At 47.3% G+C, this 21416-nt stretch overlaps 1 protein-coding gene across 1 annotated transcript; it reads right to left on the minus strand.

Moving 5' to 3' along the window:
• Nucleotides 1–6952: 6952 nt before the first annotated feature.
• LOC131686710 (chromodomain-helicase-DNA-binding protein Mi-2 homolog) lies at nucleotides 6953–21125 on the minus strand. Its single transcript, XM_058970631.1, has 5 exons — nucleotides 20917–21125; nucleotides 19151–20206; nucleotides 17331–19093; nucleotides 7522–10546; nucleotides 6953–7445 (listed from the first exon to the last, which is right to left on the minus strand). The coding sequence occupies exons 1-5, from the start codon at nucleotides 20951–20953 to the stop codon at nucleotides 7285–7287; spliced, it is 6042 nt and encodes a 2013-aa protein (XP_058826614.1). The 5' UTR covers nucleotides 20954–21125; the 3' UTR covers nucleotides 6953–7284.
• Nucleotides 21126–21416: the final 291 nt, after the last annotated feature.

Raw genomic sequence — 21416 nt, forward strand, 5'->3', positions numbered from 1 at the left:
CGCTCTGCATTATCAAATTAAACAAGAACGGTGATGGGGGACATCCTTGCTTTATGCCTTTGCCCCTGCACACTTCCTCCGACAACTGGTTTTGCCATCGCACTCTCGCCCTGTCCTCCCTCAAACAGTTTAACACTCTATCAATTAGATGTGATGGAACTTCCATCCCTAACAGCACATCGTTCAGTCTTTCCAGATTAATGTTGTCGAATGCTTTCTTCATGTCCAGTGTAACTGCTATCATGCTTTTACCTGCGTTCCAGTATTCTTCCATTGTTCGTCTGGCAATGAATATTTGGTCATCTGTCGACCTACCTTCTGTAAATGCTGCTTGATACAGATCTAATTCTCCCGTAAACTCCTTCAGCCTATTCCTCAGCCACTTTGCGTATGGTTTCCCGATCAGAATGAAATAACAAAATTATAACAGAATGCAATTTTCGTAACATATTGTGTTATAAATTTGGTCTCGTTAGTAGTTAAAATAACAGAAAATTATAACAAGTAACAAAGCGGGATATAGTTTTGAAATCTTTTTGTTATGTATTTCTGATCAGGTTATATCCTACATTACAGAGACTGATTCTTCTGAACTGATCTACGTTTGTTGGTCTGCTTACTTTTGGTATGGGTATCTGAATGGATTCTGTCATATCCTTTGGCATATCATTCTCCAACCAAATTCTCCTCCAAATTCCAACCATCTGCTCTAAAGTTTCTTCATCCGCATATTTAATATACTCCATCCGTATACCATCTGCTCCGGCCGATTTTCCATTACACGATTTCCTTATTATTGAGCTCATCTCTTCCTGCGTAGGGGGTTCAGTCATAGGACATGTGTCCTGCTTATCTAGTAGTTGTAAACTAGGACCCTCACTTTCCTTCAGTATGTCTCCCCAGGTTCGCTCTAATATTCACAAAATCCATACAAAAGTGACAGCTCAGAGCGAACCTAGAGCGACTCGATTCTAAAAACGAAATCAGCATAAAAGAACAATCGCTCAAACCGCCGACGAACCGACATGACAGAGGCATTCGGAAAGTGTCCCACACAAAATAACGATTGTTTTGAAATGAAGCGATCACTACTGTCAAACTACGACAGATTGCTCCGCCATGCTTGAATCTAGGTAGGCTTCTCGATAAGTATATTGATATTACAGAAGATGTGCAATTCCCTCAGCTGCGCATGTAGTGGTAATATGCATCAAAATAGTATTCAGAACTCATTGAAAATGCATGTATTCTGTAACTTTTTTGCTTGTAACTGACAGGTCTGTTAAATAGTGCATACGTAAGATAATAGAAAGTTAGGAAAACTATCTTTAACATGCCAAAAGAAAGTTTGTTCGTTCTAGCATATCTGGTACAACGTCGATACACTTTGGTTTTTGTGTACTGTTGTGTTATCGACGAAGATGCCGCTAGTGTAACAACGTATTTTAAAGAATAAGGACAACATCTGACGCATTTTTTGTTCCATGTGGCACGTCGGTGCTCAAACTGCTGCTGGGAGGACAAGTTTTGGTTTTAAAATTTTCAATTTTATATTATAGAACTGTCCAAATTATGAATCTAGAACCGAACCACTTCCGAACGTGTCCTTAGGTCGTTACTTGACTTGATTTTTTTTCCGGAACTGTCAAACCTGAATGTATGTGCTGAATGCTCTTTCTATACAATAAAAACAAACGTATTTTAAATGAAGCAACAAAGGAAACGGCAGGGTATACCAGTTATACAGTTCGAAATATGAAATCAAAAAACTGCTGGGAATGTGACTGTTCTCGTTCCAATTCCACTTTGAAACTCCCATATAAAATAATATGCTGCTGAATATGCCCTAATGAATCCATCTAGTGGTGCAATTGACACTTTCTCATTTCTCCAAACTATGATTCCATAGCTAGTTAAGTTCGTTTCAATTGTGAAAATTCTTAGTACACTACGCACCTACACACAGCCACGAATCTGATGAGCTACGTGTCGACGGTGAAACACTTGAAATAAAAAAATATACTTAATTAGCCTAATCAGCATTAGTTCAATGTTGTCTTCCTGCTAACTAATTTTGTCATGCGAGGGTGGGTGTGTGAGAAGGATGAAAAACCCACGAATGAACCTCTGCTCAGCTTAATTTGGGATGCCTTGTGATATAGCGAAGGTATAAAGATGATGGGGTTGAGAGGGGGAGGGGTATGAGTGATGGATTGGCTGGTGGTCTGAGGAGGGTGCAACGAGGAGTGATTTAACCCACTTGAGCTCAGCCGGAAAATCATTCGGAATTCTGGCTGGTTTTAATTCGTATTCTGGCTCCACTGACACAACCGATTCTAGTTAGAATCGGTTGTGTCGCTGGATCGGGAATACGAATTAGAACCAGCCAGAATTCCAGCTCATTGCCGGTTGAACTTTACTGGAAAGGGGAATTTAAAGGGGAGGTGACCAGTGAGGGGGAAGGGGGTGTAAGCCTTCTCCGTACACCCCTAGCTACGCCCCTGTTGAAATCCAGAAAACATGCCAGTCGAAAATTTTTTTTTCCGGGATTAGGTTGATGATTTTCAGAGTGATTGCATATCCTTTCTATATGAGAAAGGCAAAAATTTCTGTGTGGTCACACTCTTATGCTGATTTCGTTTTTAGAATCGAGTCGCTCCAGGTTCGCTCTGAGCTGTCACTTTTGTATGGATTTTGTAATGGCGATTTCGCTTGAACCTGAAACTGAGTCAGGTTCTAACTCCAACCGCTGTCAGTTCATACATTTTGACAGCAGTTGGGGTTAGGAACTGACTCAGTTTCGCCTCAAACGAAAACCACATAAGTATTAGAGCGAACCTAGGGGGACTCTGATCTAAAACCGAAATCAGCAATAAACCCGTAACTCCGGAACCGGAATTCGGATCAAATTAAAATTCAATAACAGCTTATGGGAGTATTATACTGTTCATTAGCAACTAAGTTTGAGCAATTTAGTTCAGCTATCTCTGAGAAAATTGAGTGAGATTAGAAAATACATACACACATACATACACACACTGTCCCTTGTCCAAAATGAGTCAACAATGTGAAGAACCAGATCCGGAACACAAACTTCCAAGTCATCCCAGTTCTGCTATTCAACTCTTGTTCAGTCCCATGGCAGCACAAGGAATCTTCCTCACTCACGACATTTGATTGATTTATACAATCCCAAATTTTCCCTTTTTTCGAAAATTTACGATAGTGGAAAAAAGTCGCGTTCGAAGCGCACAGCTACTTTTATCCGTAACACAAATTTCATTTAAGTTGGGCTACATAAAAAGTCAATTATTCGTCTGATAGCTCCGGAATGCTGTCCATGTTGTGTGGTGAAATAAATCGAAATGTTTCCTGTGTTCATTAATTTGAATCGAAATCTTAACAGTTTGCAGTAGTGGTCTGTTAAGCGCCTGGGAGTTTGTCTGTTGTTTATTTATGATACTTTACATCATTGGGATCGTACATTCGTATTGTGAAAGTATTCAATTAAATTCAAATTTGTGTGTAATGTAAATAAGAGGCCGTTCTTGCAACGGTCCAGCAAATGTAAGGCAACCCGTACGAGAGAATGTACTGCTAATATCTCGATCGATTGAATTAAGCTGGTAACGAATGCGCCATAGGTGATTTATTGAGCCATTTGGCTCCTATTTCCGTTAGTCATTCAGCTCTCAGCATTATCACTAGCTACTCGGATAGTCCCCGGCGGTGAACTCATCCTACTGCGACTGAGAGTTCCCCGACGGAGGAATTTCTCCCGACATCGATACCCACTCTCTTGAATCATTTACCTCCCAGCTTTATCGAGGTCTTCTTGGATATTATCCGGCGGTGAAACTACCCTACTCCGACTGAGAGTTCCCTGGCGGCGGAATTTCTGTCGGTATCGATGTCTGTTTCGTAAACCAATTGGCTCCCAGCCAATTCGAATCCACCCTACTGAAAATTCCTCAGCGGAGGATATATCTCAAGACCGATGCTTGTTTTCGTGTGCCACTTAGGTCTCCGCTTCGTTCCAATCTACTTCATCTAGTCCTTGGCGGTGGACCTAGCCTAATCAACGAGTGAGCCAGTAGGTGCAGAGATCTGTGCATCGATTTTGGGCGGAGCGTAGGCTTTCGGTTCATTGGCGCTTCAACGATCCGCTGCTGGCTGTTCGATGCGATGTACTCAAACTAGTCCTCGTCAGTGGATCTAGTCTACGCACGAGTTACCCGATGATCCGAACCCGGTTATGCGTCGCGTACTACTCAACTAGTCCCCGGTGGTGAATTTAGACTAGTTCTTTCACAGTGGCTTTCTAGTCGGCCGCGTTGCTGTATTGGTCCCTTCGCCACTTTGTAAGTAGGGTTTTGCCCACTACTCGGGTTCTTGTTTGCCCGGCGTACCCTTCTTTTCAGGGCGGCCTTGGTGCTTCTACCAAGACTTTCGGATTTCGTAACACAACAAAAAAAAATGTAAACAAACAATAAATTATAAAATTTACCGACTTTTATTCCCGCTACTCTCAACTGCTGCTGCTGGTGATCTGCTACTGTTGGCGGAAAGGAGGGCGGTTTCTTCCGACCGGCCGGGACAACAACGGCCGCGTTCTCCTTTGATCGTTGGCTGCTCCGGCAGCGGTCCTTGGCGTTTAGCTAGGAAGGTGAGCTTGGCTCCTTTGTTGGAACCTCCCTAGCGACGTTGGCGAATTATCGCCGGATCGACTTGCTCGCCGCAAGCGATCTTGGAAGTCACCGCAGTGCACTTCCCAGGGGGAACCTTTGTCCGCCCTGCTTCGTTCTCCTTGGCGATTAACTGTGGAGGAGAGCTAGGCTCGTTCGACTGATCCTCCACAGTGAGAACGGTCGGTGATACGATTCCTTAATTTTTAGCCGGGGTAGCGAAAACACTCCTTGACGTTTAGCTTACCCCTTAATGGCGAATCGACACCGCGTTTACGAATGCCCGGACCACACACCGACACTATTGACGGATTTAATTTGCCGTCGCACGCGCGCACTGAACTGAGTTACGGTGGCGGGAAACTGTCCCGAAAAAAGGAAACAAATTTGGGACGTCTGTTCCTGGCTGTGGTCCGTCACTATCTCTCTCTTCACGATGGCCGCCTTTTTTACTCGACCCAAAACAAACACCAAAACCAGCACCAAAAAAAACAGTACCGCCGCATAACTGTCATCGATATGTGCAGCATATCCAGCACACTTATTGCAGCAAGAGGAGAGCGGTGGCCTATCTAAGCCCTATGTTTCTTGTATACAAACATAAAACAAAAATTACTACACCTATCTGATTACACAAAACCGTTCACAAACACAAAACTATATAAAAATTTACAAACTAAATGTGAACGGTATCGAACAGCGGTGAGCATAACTTTAACGTAAACAATACACTCTACGGAGTGTATACGTAAAAAAGGGTATATTTCCACCCAGTGCTAAATTGTTACCCTGACGGGTTACAACTTCCTCTGCATTTCGGAGACTATACTCGTCACTACTCTGTTGACCGCATCCCAGATATGCTCATCGTGGCACATCTCTTCGAAGAGATTGTCGACTGTGCTTTGAACTTCTCCGAACCAAAGGCATTGGTTATTGGGAGCGATCTCTCTAGTTCTGTGAAGTACGCATCAGTATCGCGTCCACCAGAACGAAACACGTCTTGCCGTTCATCGAATCGTCTGTTTACGATGCGCTCGAATACAGCTAGAGAGCAAAATCGGTCGGAAAGCAGCAAGTCCAGAGTCGTTGAAATAGGGTTATGGAATTGAAATAACTATCGCCCTTATTCTTGTATACGCGAATGCGAATGCGAGATTCGCTCGAATGATTTTGCTGTCGTAAACAGAAAAAACAAACCACTTTCGAACGAATCTCGCATTCGTCGTAAACAACAATAAGGATGTATAACAATCCGCTTGCCAACGAGAAAGGTACCAAGCGCCAAACGGCGTTGAAAATGTCGTGGGGTGTTATTTTTATGGTTAGCGCGAGTCGATGGAGAAAAGGCTAACCATGTCAGGTCCTGTTGCGATACATCGCCCTTTGTTGAGTCCACAAAAGCTAATTCAGAGTGAGGTTGGTGTTGTATACTCACACGTCGTTCCTCTCGTACCTTTGTGACACTGTACTAGTTTATGTTATTCGAACTATCAACGAAAAATGCAACCTAGGCTTATGTTGGATTAAAATTGCTTTTGGAGATGAATGAAATTGGTCTACCTTCTACAATATTTTTGAATGATGAAGTTGGGAATAATTCGAAAATTATCTGCAAATCGTTCGCTTCTAAGTTTGCAATTGTGTTTGTCGATGAGACTCTGTTCTCGCAACAGATAGACATCGCTGCTAAGTACAAGAGTCTTATTCATCTCTGATCTTCTATCAGGCCGCATCGATGCTCCAGCATTATTAGAGCGAGTCAACATTGAAGTAAGGTCTAGAACGTTACGGGAAAAGCGCCTTTTCGCCTTTTTTTGGAAAGCGCCTTTTCGACGATCCGCTGATGCCGCTTTCATGGAATTATAAAGGCTCTTCAATCGTGTATCGCAGTTGTTTGACATGTCTCGGACAATACTAAGGAACCGATTCCTGCAGTTTGTCCGCTCCCGGGTTGTCCGTAATCATTCACTCGCTTGAGTATTACAGTACTTCGTTGCCACTTACCACGCAGGAATTTGTTTTCTTCGGATGATAGGGAATCCCATATCCCATGGGACGTTTATACGTATAGCAGCAGTGTATATTTATGCTGAGGATTAATTTCACCACCAGCACTTATCGTACAGTCACTAGAAGATACCAACACGTTCGCTTATAATTCGCTATTTCAAGCGTTCCTGAAATGAGATTAGGAACATTCCCTCAGTAGAGAAACGAACGGCAGGGTCAAGATTCTTTCCGTTCTATTCAAGCAAATGTAATAGTTACACTTTACGCTTTTTCAATATTGATTTTCGAACTGTTTTATGCCGTTTGAAAGTGGTTTAAATCCTAGATGTAAACTTGTGTGTATCACTCCTATCGTATATTACTGTAAAACGTAGATTAGAGTTCCATTGTTGTCTTGATTTCAAAGTTTGCTTCGGTTGGTAGGTACATAAATAAAAAATACAGAGTAAGGAATTTGACATCTGGAACCCAGACGATAAAATATACTACGTCTACAAGGAATTGCTTCCTTTCAGATTATAAAAGGGACTAACGTTACAATTCATACTAAGCAAACGTACGTGTAAATCATCACCACTGTTGTCACTTATTTAGAAGTCCCGGACCCGCTGGGGTAGTTAGCAGTTGGCTGTCCGGGCACTGAAAACGTGGGCCGGAAGTTGGCAAAGTTCGCCGCAGCTGTGGCGGCTACCGCGAATCCTGGCAGCGTCGTTCCTTGGAAGCCGACCGGAAATTGTGCCAGTGGTGCTGTTTGAAAATGAAAAAAGAAGATAATTTTTACCGTTAGACTTGAGATGTGACAAAAAAAACTAAGGAAACCTACGATTCGGTTGAATGGTGTTTCCAGTGGCGGCTAATCGGGACAGAATTGACCGTTCGGACATTTGCAGTCGTTGAGCAACCGGGGGTATACGAGCCAGGGTAGCCGGAAGTCGCGAAACATCACTCTTCATATCCGACAGCAGTTCCTCAAGTTGATTGAGAACTTTGTGCAGAACGGCGTTCGCTGGTTTATTTCCAGCCAGAGATTCCTTGCTCAGATGCTGGTGAGACTCGGCCAGGCATTCTACCTCAGCAAATCGAGCATTCAGGGCCATCGCCGGGTGACTCGGATCTTGGGCGAGATTCAGCACGGCAGCTCGTCGCAGCTGTTCCTCAATGACAAGGGACTGTTCCAGCAGTTTGAAACGACGGGCGAGGAATTTATTTTTGATCTCTAAGAAATTACCCTTTCCAACGTCCATCTTGAACGGTTCATTGATGATCGCGAAACGAATATCGTTCTGGATATCCTGCCAGCGGCCATAGCCATGGGTAACGATTCCTGCTAGCAGCCAGTAGTCGTGACGGCGGTGCCATATTTCGTACTCTCTTCCAGGTACGGCAGCCTTCTCCTCGTTGATCCAAAGTGTGTGCAGTTCAGTAAAACCACCATCGGCGATGTTAAACATAAACGTCCGCTTGTGAACTTCCAATTGTTCAGGTTTTGATGGAAGTTTTTTCACATCGTCATCATCGTCCTTCACAATGACCACATCGTCATCGTCGTCATCATCGATAGCAATTGGTTTGTCCTTGTCCGGGTCTTCAGTGATTTTGACGTCCGGATCATCTGCTGGTTCCTCCTTCTTGAGTTCCGCGGACGAAGCCGGGGTCTCACTTTTTACTGTATCTTCCTTTAACTTTTCCACCTTGCCAGTCGCGTCGTCATCCTTGGATTCACTCTTAGGCTTGGATTCATCCGCTTCTGGTTTCTTCTCTTCCACCGATTCGCCATCCTTTTTGGCTTCATCGGATTTAATTTCTGTCGCTACATCCGATTTTCCCTCAACCTTCGTTTCTTTCTCGTCGCTTTGGATTTCACTATCGGTAGATTTACCTGTTTCCGGTACCTCTTTCTTCTCATCCAACGGATCTTTTTTCTCTTCTTCGGCTTCTTTCTTGTCCTTATCCTCTGTCGAAGCGCTCGTATCGTCCTCCTTGTCCACACCGGTTGGGGCTGGACTTGGAGCTGCACTCGTAGCCGGAGTCGCACTGGTACTGGTGGTAGCGGATTTCGGCGTTTCACTATTAGCCTCGCCAGCTAGGGCATTTTTAACGGGTTCACATGGTCGCTTGATCAGTTCCGGCATGCTGTAGTAACCGTTAATATGTTCAAACTCCTGCACTTTCTTACGGATCAACGACATAACACCGATTCTGGTCAAAACATGCTGCCGACTGAGACCCTCCCGCGGTACACCGTCGGCGAACGTTTCCGCATTATCGGCACCCGGTTCGCACAAATGTCGCATAAACAGTGAGACGTAAGCTTTGAAGTTTCGTTCCGATTTTCCACGTAGGTCCCGCACGAGCCACTGTGAGTTGAATGCATCCTGCGGTGGCATCCCGTATCGCATAATTGCATTGAGGAAGCTCTTACGCTGACGTGCATTGAAGCCCAGCACCTCAATGTTACCGCCCACACGAGCCAACAGCGGAGGAAGTGGTCGATTATCTCTCTCAGCTTCCTTCCGTTCGATTCTCCTCTTGCTTCTTCGACTCGTATCACCATCTTCATCATCCTCATCTCCCTGGTCGTCTGAATTTCCAGAATAATCTGAATTGTAGTCGGAAACGTTCTCCTGCCAGGTTGAATCTTCCTTGACTGGATCCGCTTGGACGACACCGCCATCCGTGTAATTAACCTGTTTGCGGACACGTTTTCCCTTGCCCAAAGTTCGCGACAAATCTTCCTGGTGCTGTTCGTAATGGTGACGCAGGAGCTTGACCCAGTATGCCGGATCCGAATTTTCCGCGTCCTGTTTAATGATTTCAGTATCCACCTCCTCTTCGACATCTTCCTTTGTCGAGTAAGAAGCAACTTTGAACGATGACAAATACTCGTTAGCCCAATTCTCCTTTTCCTCAACGCCCTTGTTGGATCGGTCCAGCAGCTCTGCCACCGCCTTATCATCATAATGAATGGCTTCCTCATCCTTGGCATCTTCCTTGAACAGTTCCTCTGTACCAAATCGCAAAATATCATCCAACTCCTGCTTGGTAAAGTTAGCTCCCTTTCCACCCATTCCTGGTCGTACCACCAAATGTGTCAACATCATCTTCCTCTTGGCCACCTGGGTGACTCGCTCCTCCACGGAATTTCTTGTGACGAACCGATAAATCATGACCTTGTTGGCCTGACCGATTCGATGAGCACGCGAAAACGCTTGAATGTCATTGTGCGGATTCCAATCGGAATCGTAGATAATTACGGTGTCAGCCGTTGCCAAGTTAATACCCAAACCACCGGCACGAGTCGACAGCAGGAAACAGAACTGTTGCGCTCCCGGAGCATTGAACCGATCAATAGCCTCCTGTCGAAGCGTTCCGGTAATACCACCATCAATACGTTCGTACTTGTAGCCCAACCCTTCCAGAAAATCTTCCATAATATCCAACATCTTGGTCATCTGCGAAAAGATCAACACCCGATGACCCTGTTCTTTCAACTGTTTCAGCATCTTCTCCAGCAGGACCAACTTTCCAGCTGCCTTGATCAACGACTGAATCTCGTAGTTTCCACCGGGACCAAGTGGTGCTTCCTCTACGGCCGCCTGGAACAGATACGGATGATTGCAGCACTTCTTCAGATCCATCATGATGTTTATGAGCGAACAGGCACCGCCTCCGCCTCTCGGATTAAGCGCCTCGAAGTTGCGCGTCAGAACGTACTTGTAGTACTTCTTCTGCAGCGGGGACAGTTCGACACGCACGATAAACTCCGACTTGGTGGGCATGTTCTTTAGCACGTCCGTCTTGAGACGACGCAGCATGTGCGGACCTAACATTTCGTGCAGTTTTTTCACCTGTGGAGCAAAGTGGGGGTTTGTTTAGAATGGATGTAAAGAAAACTTGACAATTTGACAGTAATAACTAGTGACAGATTACTTACGAGTTGTCATATGTTAGAGCTTCGAATAGTTTTGTATAAATAGTGTCATTGTATTAAACCTGTGGTTTTTATGTACATACCTACTTTAAAACCCGCTCATGAAGTCTTTTGAAATAAGAGTTGGCAGCACCCTCTCAGATTTTGATGATCTGGGCCGCGGTCATCACGTAAAGCAACAAAGGTCATAACCCCAAGTCCAACGCGTAAAGCGACCCGTGCCGAGGGATGAGTGATGGAGGGGGTGAAAAAGATGCTCGATCGTTAACGGAGCCTGTGGGGTACCTGGGCAACCCCCAGAGTAAGCGTCCCTTACCACGTTACTGCGGAGCTCTGGCGTGGCGGACCTTTCTTTCTCGCACTACCGGTGGGAACAATGAGCAGAGTGAACAAAAACAAACGAACGGAGCAGCCAACCCCCTTTGCCAAAGGTGGTTTGATGAGGTCTCCCCTCAGTGGGGAGGGTAGTGGAGCGACGGGGGCTGCATCCGACAGCATGTGACCCCCCAGCAGTGGTAGGAAATAGCCCCACCAACGCGCTGGACGGGCCACTAACCGCGATGCGTAAAGTGGTGGAGCAACTCGATGGCATCATCGAGTTCGCAAATGCGAAACAAAACATCAGCAAGGATCTGAAACAGAACCTGCTGGTGCTCCGAAAACCTGTTCGAGTCGCAAGACAGGAACAGCAGGCATACGTCAAGAGGGTAGAAGGACGAGAGAAGGCCGACAGAAGAACCCAGACAGATGCCTCCAAGAGGGTGGAGGGAAGAGAGAAGGCCGACATAGGTACCCAGACAGGGGCCTTCCCCTTCACCCTTCTATGGAGCAGCCAAGTTGCTCAAAGCGGCGGCTGAGTTCCCCTCGAAGGTCAGGGGCAAGCGCAAGACGACGCCAAACACGAAGCGACCGAGGAAATCACCAGGCGAAGGTGCAAACAGTAACACCAAACGGACCGAAACCGTGACAGCCAAAAGCCGTTTTGTCGAGGTAAACCGGGGCGCAAATGACCCCGCCGGGCAGAAAAAAGGCACCAGCAACTCGGCGCAACAGGGACAGGGGGTCGAAAACAGAGACGAGGCCTTATGGTTAAAGACCGATAAGGACAAATATGCCGACGTCCTAAAGTCAATGCGTGCGGCCGAAAGCCTCTCGGTCCTCGGGCAAGACGTGCGCAGTGTGAGACGCACCACTACAGGCGAAATGCTCTTCGTGCTGAAGCGAGGCGCACAATCTATTGCGGTATATAAGGCCTTGGCCCAAGAAGTCCTGGGTGAAGGCGCCCAGGTGAGGTCGTTAGGGGCGGAAATGACTCTCCAGTGTAAGGAACTGGACGAGTTCACAACCGCAGATGATGTCGTCGCTGCCGTCACAGAACAATGTGGCGCAGTAATTGAACGGGCCTCTGTGCGCTTGAGAGCGGGATCCTCTGGCACGCAAGTAGCCTACCTCAGCCTATTGAAAGCGGAAGCAAAAAAGGTTACCGTGAAAGGAAAACTGAAGATCGGCCGGTCAGTATGTGAATCCGGCCATAAGTCGTACGAATGCAAGGGTACAGACAGGAGCAAACTATGTCGTCGCTGCGGCGAGGACGGGCATAAAGAGCGGGGCTTGTCTAAGGCGCATAAATGCCTTATCTGCACCGCTAAGAAGCAAGCTCGTAGTCATGCTATGGGTGGACCTTCGGTGAGGCCAATAAGAGGAAGCCGTGAACGTCACACAGCTAAATCTTAACCATTATGCAGCTGCCCAACAGCTGTTGTGGCAGTCGGTCCCGGAGTTGAGGACAGATGTCGCCCTCCTATCCGACCCGTACAACATCCCTGCCGGCAACGGCAATTGGGTGTCGGACGAGTCTGGGATGGCGGCAATCTGCACAACGGGACGGTTCCCGGTTCAAGAGATAATACACTCCTCCGCTGAGGGTGTTTTTTTTGTTCTATTGCAGCTGCTACGCTCCACCAAGGTGGCCCATAGAATAGTTCAACCAGATGATCGACAGGCTTTCGTTCGACCTAGTGGACCAGAAACCGGTAGTCATAACAGGAGACTTTAACGCTTGGGCAGTAGAGTGGGGCAACCGCTGTACAAATAGCAGGGGTCAAGCGCTACTGGAGGCGCTTGCGAAACTCGACGCTGTGTTAGCCAATAATGGCTCCGCTAGCACATTCCGTAGAAATGGGGTGGAGGCATAGATTGACGTAACACTTGCCAGCCCGGGTCTGGTTCCAGGCATGGAATGGAGGGTAGACGAAGGCTACACCCATAGCGATCATTTAGCAATCCGCTTTAGGATCAACTATGGTGTGCAGCATCCGAGGGTGGGAGATCCCTGTCAGGTACGCGGGTGGAAGTCCAATCACTTCGACATCGAAGCTTTCACCGCGGCCCTGGGACTGGAGTTCAACACCGACAGTCTAAGCGGGGATACGTTGGTAGCCATCCTATCACGCGCGTGCGACGCCACTATTCCGAGGAAAAGAAGAAGAAACGGCCAAGAAGCGGCAGACGCTGAGATTGCAGCTCTACGATCAGCCTGCCTCAGAGCTAGACGTAGGATGCAAAGATCCCGCACCGAGGATGCAAGAGAGCACCGCCGTGAAGTGTTTCGAGCTGCGAAATTGGCCCTTAACAAGGGCATTAAAAGTAGCAAGAGAGCGTGTTTCGACAACCTGTGTGAAGCCGTTGGGTGACGCCTACAGAATCGTGATGGCCAAGACCAAAGGGGGCTCTTCACCCCCAGAACGGTCTCCGGACCGGTTGGCGACGATTATCGAAGTACTCTTCCCGTCTCAAGCCACAAGCCCCTGGCCATCTGCACCACGAGACAGTGTGAGCGCGGCCGAAATGGTGGCTCCGGTGGCGAATGAAGAACTACTCGCAGTGGCTAATTCCCTAGCAATGAACAAAGCTCCAGGGCCGGATGGAATACCAAACAGCGCTCTCAAGGCAGCGATACTAGCGAACCTGAACATGTTCAGGCTAGCTATGCAGAGATGCCTTGACGAGTGCCGCTTCCCCGATAGATGGAAAAGGCAGAAATTGGTGCTGTTATAAAGACTGCCGAGATAGCGATCCAACGAAAAAGGCGAGGTATTCGATACTGTGCGTTAGTGACACTTGACGTGAAGAACGCATTCAACAGCGCAAGCTGGGATGCCATCGCGCTCTCGCTCTCGGGTCTGTACCGGATCCTGGAAAGTTACTTCCAAAACCGCGTACTGCTATACGAGACCGATGCCGGTCAGAAAAGGGTTCCGAATACCGCCGGAGTCCCGCAGGGCTCGATCCTAGGCCCGGTGCTATGGAACCTCATGTATGACGGGGTTCTGAGACTGAAGTTCCCTCCTGGGGTCAAGATCGTCGGCTTTGCCGACGACGTAACCTTGGAGGTCTACGGGGAGTCAATTCCTGAGGTAGAACTAACCGCAGAACACGCGATTAGCACGGTGGAGGAATGGAGCTCGCTCATCATAAGACGGAGGTAGTTATCGTCAACAACCGCAAGTCGGCACAACATGCAGTTATCCATGTGGGAGAAGTCGCGATCACTTCACAGCGAAGTCTGAAGTCTCTCGGAGTCATTATAGACGACAAGATGACCTTCGGCAGCCATGTCGACTATACGTGCAAGAGAGCGTCGACTGCTGTTGCGGCTCTATCAAGAATGATGTCCAACAGCTCAAAGGTGTGCGCCAGTAGACGTAGGTTACTGGCAGGCGTTGCCGTATCTATCCTCAGGTACGGCGGCCCGTCATGGTCAAGAGCACTGAGGGTAACCAGTTACCTACAGAAACTGGAGAGCACCTACCGCGTGATGTGCCTCAGAGTGATATCTGCTTACCGAACGGTATCACACGATGCATCCTGCGTGATAGCGAGCATGATGCCAGTCGAGCTGGTCATCCGGGAAGATGAGGAGAGCTTCGAGCTACGTGGAAATAGAGGAGCCCGCGAGCGCACCAGGGTGACCTCGGTCGCCAGATGGCAGCGTGAGTGGGATAACTCTTCGAAAGGTAGGTGGACCCACCGGCTGATACCTAACATATCGAGCTGGGTGGGCAGACCCCATGGGGAAGTTCACTTCCATCTGACAAAATTCTTGACAGGCCATGTCCACTTTCGACAGTACCTCCACAGGTTCGGACACGCGGGCGTCCCCACCTGCCCTGACTGCCTAGGTGTAGGCGAAACTGCCGAACACATACTGTTCGTATGTCCTCGTTTCGACGTCGAAAGAAGAGCAATGCTTGACGTCTGCGGTTGGGACACAACCCCTGATACCCTTATTGAGCGGATGTGTCAATCGGTGGAGAAGTGGAACGCAGTATCGACTGCAACCACCCAGATTGCCTGCAGGCTACAGGGAATCTGACGCACCGAGCAACAGACGACGGGCACGACTAACTAGTGATTGGTTAGTTGGAGCGGAAAAAGGCCGAGCGCAGAAAAGTGAGTGAATGGTCTGTTCATGTCGAGGCAGGTTTGGCGCAGTGACTGGCGACCGCGTAAGGAGTAAATCCAGCCACCCCGAAGCAAGGCAGAAGAGCGAGTGTATAGGCGTATATGTGGACTGCCTCATGCCAAGATGGGAGGGTCATAGCGTAGTATGTTGGGACTTAGCTATCGATGCCTCGTGGCGTGGCAGAGGAGCGAAAGGGTGAGCATCCAAGTCAGTCTCACACGGTATGTTAAGGGTGAGCATAAAAGTCAGCCTCACAAGGTATGAAAACGGTGAGCACCCAAGTAAGCCTCACATAGTATGCCAGAAGTGGGGCCCAAGAAAAATATCCCACATGGGATGCCAGGGGGAGCGACAGGGGTGTAATAGAGTGGTACGATTGAGAGTGAACCAGGTGATAGGGTGAGCATCCAAGTCAGCCTCACATGGTATCTTAGAGGCTAGCATAAAAGTAAGCCTAGCAAGGAATGAAAAAGGCGAGCACACAAGTCAGCCTCGCAAGGAACGAAAAATGTGAGCACAAAAGTAAGCCTCATGTGGAGTGTTAGAGAGTGAATCAAGGTGTGACAGAGAGAGCACCCAAGTAAGCCTCATACAGGACGTATGAACGCGTGAGCGAGAGTGAGTGAGTACATCAAGTACAGCCATCCCCCCAGAAGTAATGCCGAGAGGTAGTCCCTGGGGGAACATTGGCGGAGCCCAATGGAGTTTAGTCGGTATTAATGGCTACGTCACCATGCGAGCCCAACACACACCCAGTACACCCCGTGTGGTAGCTTGGCATCTACCAATAGCACGTGTACTTGATTAGTACGTAAATGTATTCTCCATTGTAAAAAAAAGACCATAAAACACCATGGGAGAGGATCAGGGTTTGGGTTGGGGTAGCATCAAGCAATTGGTGTACGCTTGACGAATAATTGCGCTGCAGAATGTTATCTGTTCAGAAAAAATACGTTTTTCTCCATAAGGTTTGATATGAAATATTTGTAGTTTTTGATTATGGGATGTAAATTTGTAAGTGATGAAAAGATCACTTTACCACCGGGGTGTTTGCGAGATCACGAACGTAGGTGTGCGTGGATGATCGCGAAGGGCTCAAGCGTTTGTATGTCAACGTACTTTTCGCGTGTGCCAGCGCGTATGTAACTTCGGGTGTATAAATTCGATTCTCTAACCGGTCAGGTTCACGTTTGAGACCGCATTTGTAAATATATAAGTGCTGGACGATCACTTTATTCGCGTTTGCTTTTGTCATATAATAAAAATATTAGGTCGTCAAGTTAAGTGCCAAATTTGATCACAATGTAGCTTAACTAAAGAGGAAGTTGTCGTAGCCTATGTGATATAATCACTGTAATACTGCTTGGGCGGAAAAGCTCCCGGATCACGTCAAGGAACAGTATCATGCCGAGGGCTTCGGAATAATATTTTCACACCAATATCCTCGGGCTCTCGATATTACGGGATTAATACTGGTTGCTATTACCAGGAATCTATATCCAGGATGTAAAGCTACAGTTCTATATCACAACCGATGCTTCATGCAACCGATATCTCATTGCCGCTTCAATAAGACAACGGTCTCGGTCGCGCAAATTTAAACAAACAAATGATTGCCAAATTTGCGGTTACTGTTCAGGTAATAAAAATTGCAAAAGCTGCCTCCAATACTTCCAAATCAACATCCAGCACTATCAGCTACACTACAGATCATCTGCGAGCATCAAGACAGTATCACCGATGAAAATAAGGACGTTGTACGTAAGAGAAGTGATTCCGCCCTATTATTCAGTAGTCAAAAATGTTTTCCCGCCCCGAAGAGAAAATGCCAGGTTGCAGGGTCACAAAGGAAGGAATAGGGCGCTTCACTCACATTATTATGCCTAAAACACCGCTCAAAATACCTACCAAAGTATTCGTCTATTTTTTTTCTGAGAACCTTTCCATATTGAAACATACATTTGCGATTGGCGAAATCAGAGGTATCGCAGTTCGCTAGTCGCATAGTACATTGAATGCGCATTATTATGAAATTCTAGCGAAATCGTCGTAAAATAATGACTCATCACGGACGCCCAAAAGGTAGATGACACGATTGCCGGAACCTTGCCTTGCGACACACTACACAGCCGATGCTTAGTTTACATAAGATTGCATCCTAGTCGAAGCTCGACCATGTGACAACTAGCTTTTTAGATCATCAAGCTTTGCTCAACTACGTAATTGAAAAACTCACCTGATCTTCCTTGTTAATATCGGCGAACTCATTCTGGAAGCTAGCCATATCGTTGAATTTCTCAGAATTCAAGAAGTTCAGCAGATGGAACAGTTCCTCCAGATTGTTCTGAAGTGGTGTCCCCGTCAGCAACAGTTTGTAGGCAATGTTGTAGTTAGCCAAAATTTTGAAGAACTTGCTCTGATTCGACTTAAGTCGATGGGCTTCATCGACAACCAACACAGCCCAATCGATCGAACCCAGACAGGCAGCATCAAACGATATCATTTCGTAGCTGGTCAGCAGAACATTGAACTTTATCGTATTAGCTCGAATTTTTGAAGCTCGTCCCCCACGAACTGCTCCCTCTTCGAATGACAACTCGTGCTCTCGGATAATAGCACGGGAATCCTTGTCACCGACATAGGTGATGCAGTAAAAGTCCGGTGCCCACGTTTCGAACTCACGCTCCCAATTGATGATTGTAGAAAGCGGAACGGCAACCAGGAATGGTCCCTTGCAGTGACCTTCCTTGTACAGCGAATAAAGGAAGGCGGCTGTCTGAATGGTCTTACCAAGACCCATTTCGTCGGCCAAGATGGTGTCTGTTCCGTGAGCCCAAGAGTAACGCAACCAGTTGATGCCCTCCAGCTGGTAGTTGTGAAGTCGCATTCCAGTTTCGTCCAAATATGGTGGTTGAACTTCATACTTGCGCTTCAGTTCTGTTGTAGGCTTATCCGGAGGTGGTGTGTAACGTCGTAGGCCCAATCTTTCATCCTCTTCCAATTCTCGGACCCGTGATTTGCGTCCTTTCTTTTTGCTCTTTTTGCTGCTACTGGAGCTGGAGTTGATTTCGTTGGTGCAGTTTGCTCTCAAATCCAAATAATACTCGATGGCACTTTTCAGCCCAGGAGTTTCCTCATCTTCCTCCTCCCAGGTGACCATGTCGTACGGCAACTCTCGCCACTTGACCAAATACAGCGTACGGCCATCTCGCATCGTTCGGTGGTTAATAACACGGTGAACCATCAGCCATTCTGGTTTAACCCCGTACCTATAATACTTTTCTTCCAGCTCTGTTTCATCCGCTTCCCCATCGCGCATCTTCAAAATTCGCTTGTAGCGACTGTCCGCCTCATCCAGCGCTTCCTCCAGTTTGGGAGGTTCCTCCATATCATACTTTCTGGTGTAGTAACGGAACATTAGCGGATGGAATACATCCAGTTGTAGTTCTGTGACCCAATCGCAATGCCAGTAGGACATTTCGTGAAATTTGACGAAATATTCTCGCCTACGAGTCGTCTGAGCTTTTGAAGTCGACGGTTCATTCGGGTCCAGAGGTTTAGTTGTCCAACGCCAGGTGAGAATCTTCTGTACCCTGTACTGCAACGGAGGGCATCCGCATCTCGGACAACGCCAATCGCCATCCGGGATGTCATCCAACGGAGGCGTCAAACAGAAAGTATGATACGCCGAGGGACAGCTATCGCAGCAAAGCAATTCCCCACCGTCCTTACAAATGCGACAGTACTCTTGATGCTCATCGTCATCATCCTCAACGGGTCCCTCGGCTTCGCATGTCGGGCACGACCACTTTCCTTCCGGTGTATCCTCCAGTTCCGGGTCCAAGCACACCAAATGGTACGCTTTCGGGCAAGTATCGCAAAGGATGATCTCTCCACCCTGCTGACAAACCTCGCAGAAGTCCTGGTGCTCATGTTCACCATCTTCTCCGTCGGGGAATTTGCTCTTCTTTGCTCGTCCCTTCTTTTTTGACTTGTTTCCTGAAAATAGAAAAATGCGTTAATTCGGTGTAATCGCGTAACAAATTATCAACATACCAATTTTGGTTTTGGCCTTCTTCCGAATTGGAGGATCGGCACTTTCCGCTGCTTGCTCAGCCGTCTCCGCATCAGCCTTTTCCTTTTCCTTATCAGCCTTTTCCTCGGATTGCTGTAACATCTTCTCAAACTCTGCGTCCGAATCCCGCTCCGATGCTCCACTAGCTTCGGGATCATCCTCCGAGCTGGCATTCTTCCGTTTGCAGAATTTTATCTTCAACGTTGGAACTTTCGGCTTTTTGCCTTTCTTTGTACTAGAACTAGCACTTTTCCGACCCTTTTTCTTAGTCCTCTCCCGTTCGAGTTCCTCTTCATCATCGTCGTCGTCGTCGTAGACCATATCTTCATCCCTCTTCTCGGTCTTTGTTCTGGATCGACTTGACTTGGGAACATACTCCGGCGATGGTGGCGGTTCATCATCCTGCTTGTCTTCCTCTTCCTCCGCTTGAAGGTTAGGATTTTCCTCACTGAATTGGCGCCACTTGGCTGCGACCAACATCATCAACTTGGACATTGGAACCTTTGGATTTTCCTTTGCCAAAATTGGGCGAACATGCGAATGGAAATTCTTGTACGTCATCAAGTTTTCGTAGTCCTCTTCGGTGTACTCAATTTTCACATCAGTTAGATCAAACGTTGCGCAAACCTCTTCGATCGACGGCATGTTGTAGTCCGCCCCCGAGCTCCCGCTCTTCTTTTCCTCCTTCTTCTCCTCCTTGCCCTTACGTTTATCACGGCCGCTCCGCTTAGGCTTCTCATCCGAATCAGCACCGGCACCGGCCCCGTCGTCACTCTGCCGGAAATCGCTCTCATCGCCGCTGTCGTTCTTCTTTCGCTTCTTCTTCTTCCGCGCCTTGCTCTTCTCCTCTCCGCGAGCCTTCCGCTTCTTACCCTTCTTGCTCTTCTTGCTACGGTTATCCTCCGGTTCGTAGTCGTCATCTTCGTCCTGGGCCGTGGCCAGATTCCGCAGCGCTTCGTCCTCCGAATTTTCCTCAGCGTCGGCTCCCGCTTCCAGTGGCGTATCAGCACCCGTTTCGTCCAAGGCCGTCTCTTCCTCTGCGTGTATAAGAACAAAAGATAAAACATTAGAATACGCAAACAGCTTGGTTCTGGATGGAATCAGTCTTAACATTATCTACATTAAAATTTAGAATTTCTGAACGTGATGCACTGACGCGACTTCCGCAATGTAAAAAAAGTCTCTTTGATCTGACAAATGGTACAACCACCAAGGTATCGTTAATGCTAAATAAATTACAATTACAAAAGTAATTGACTTGCAGCGCACAGACCACTGTTTAAGATCCTTTGCGGACCTTCTAGTTCGACAGCCCATTACTCGCGTGCATGTTACAGCTGAGCATTTACAACTTATTTAGATTAGTGATAGTTTTATTATTTAGTTATATTTTTCCGTTCAATCGTCAAATACAATCCCTAGTCGTTTTATACCTTGCACAATTCAGCATAAAAACATCAAACATGTTTGGCATTCGCTTATCTTTCGCAACGATTCACTCCGCACGCGCCCTCCACCCAACGCGATCGACGTGACGACGAAAGGTGAGCAGCAGCAACAATAATTGCAACAACAAAAACATTCACTATCCGGCGGCAGCACTAGCGCTATGCATTTCCCCCCTCTAGCAAACACCCACCGTCCTGTGCTTTCCACGAGCTTCCTACACAAGCAAGCACACACGCACTGCAGGACAAAACGGAACAACGATGGCGACCTCCGATACAGTGCGAAAAACTATACTCACCGGCAATAGATTCGTCAATTTCCTCCTCGGACGCCATGGTTAGACGGCTAAAACGAGTCGCACGGGATTGCGCAAAGCTTCCGCTTACTTTTGGTGATACTTTAGGGAGCGATTGAAACGGTTTTTCCGGAGCAGAACTGAAATTTTCACGACCAACACGGATTCAACGGCACGAACGGCCGCTTTTCCAGAACTATAAAATTGCAATATGGCGCCCGCTTCTGTGTCTATGCCGCCGAAGGCCTGCAGGAAAGCGACCATTGTTTTGACATTTTATTTTGACATCGCTCTGCGTTTGCCCTTGCAGCAAAACATGATTTTTAATACATGCACGCTGAAAAAAGGGTGGTGTACTGCAGAGTGTATGTAAAGAACTCTACACGCAACCGTAAAATAACCTACAGAATAAGTTCTTTCTTAAATTTAGGTACTTTTGAGCTGTGCGTCGCTTTCGCACTTATTAGTGTTGTCAAAACAAAACGAGAGATTCGACTCAGTCG

Source organism: Topomyia yanbarensis, chromosome 3 (assembly GCF_030247195.1).
Source record: "Topomyia yanbarensis strain Yona2022 chromosome 3, ASM3024719v1, whole genome shotgun sequence".
Lineage (NCBI taxonomy): Eukaryota > Metazoa > Arthropoda > Insecta > Diptera > Culicidae > Topomyia > Topomyia yanbarensis.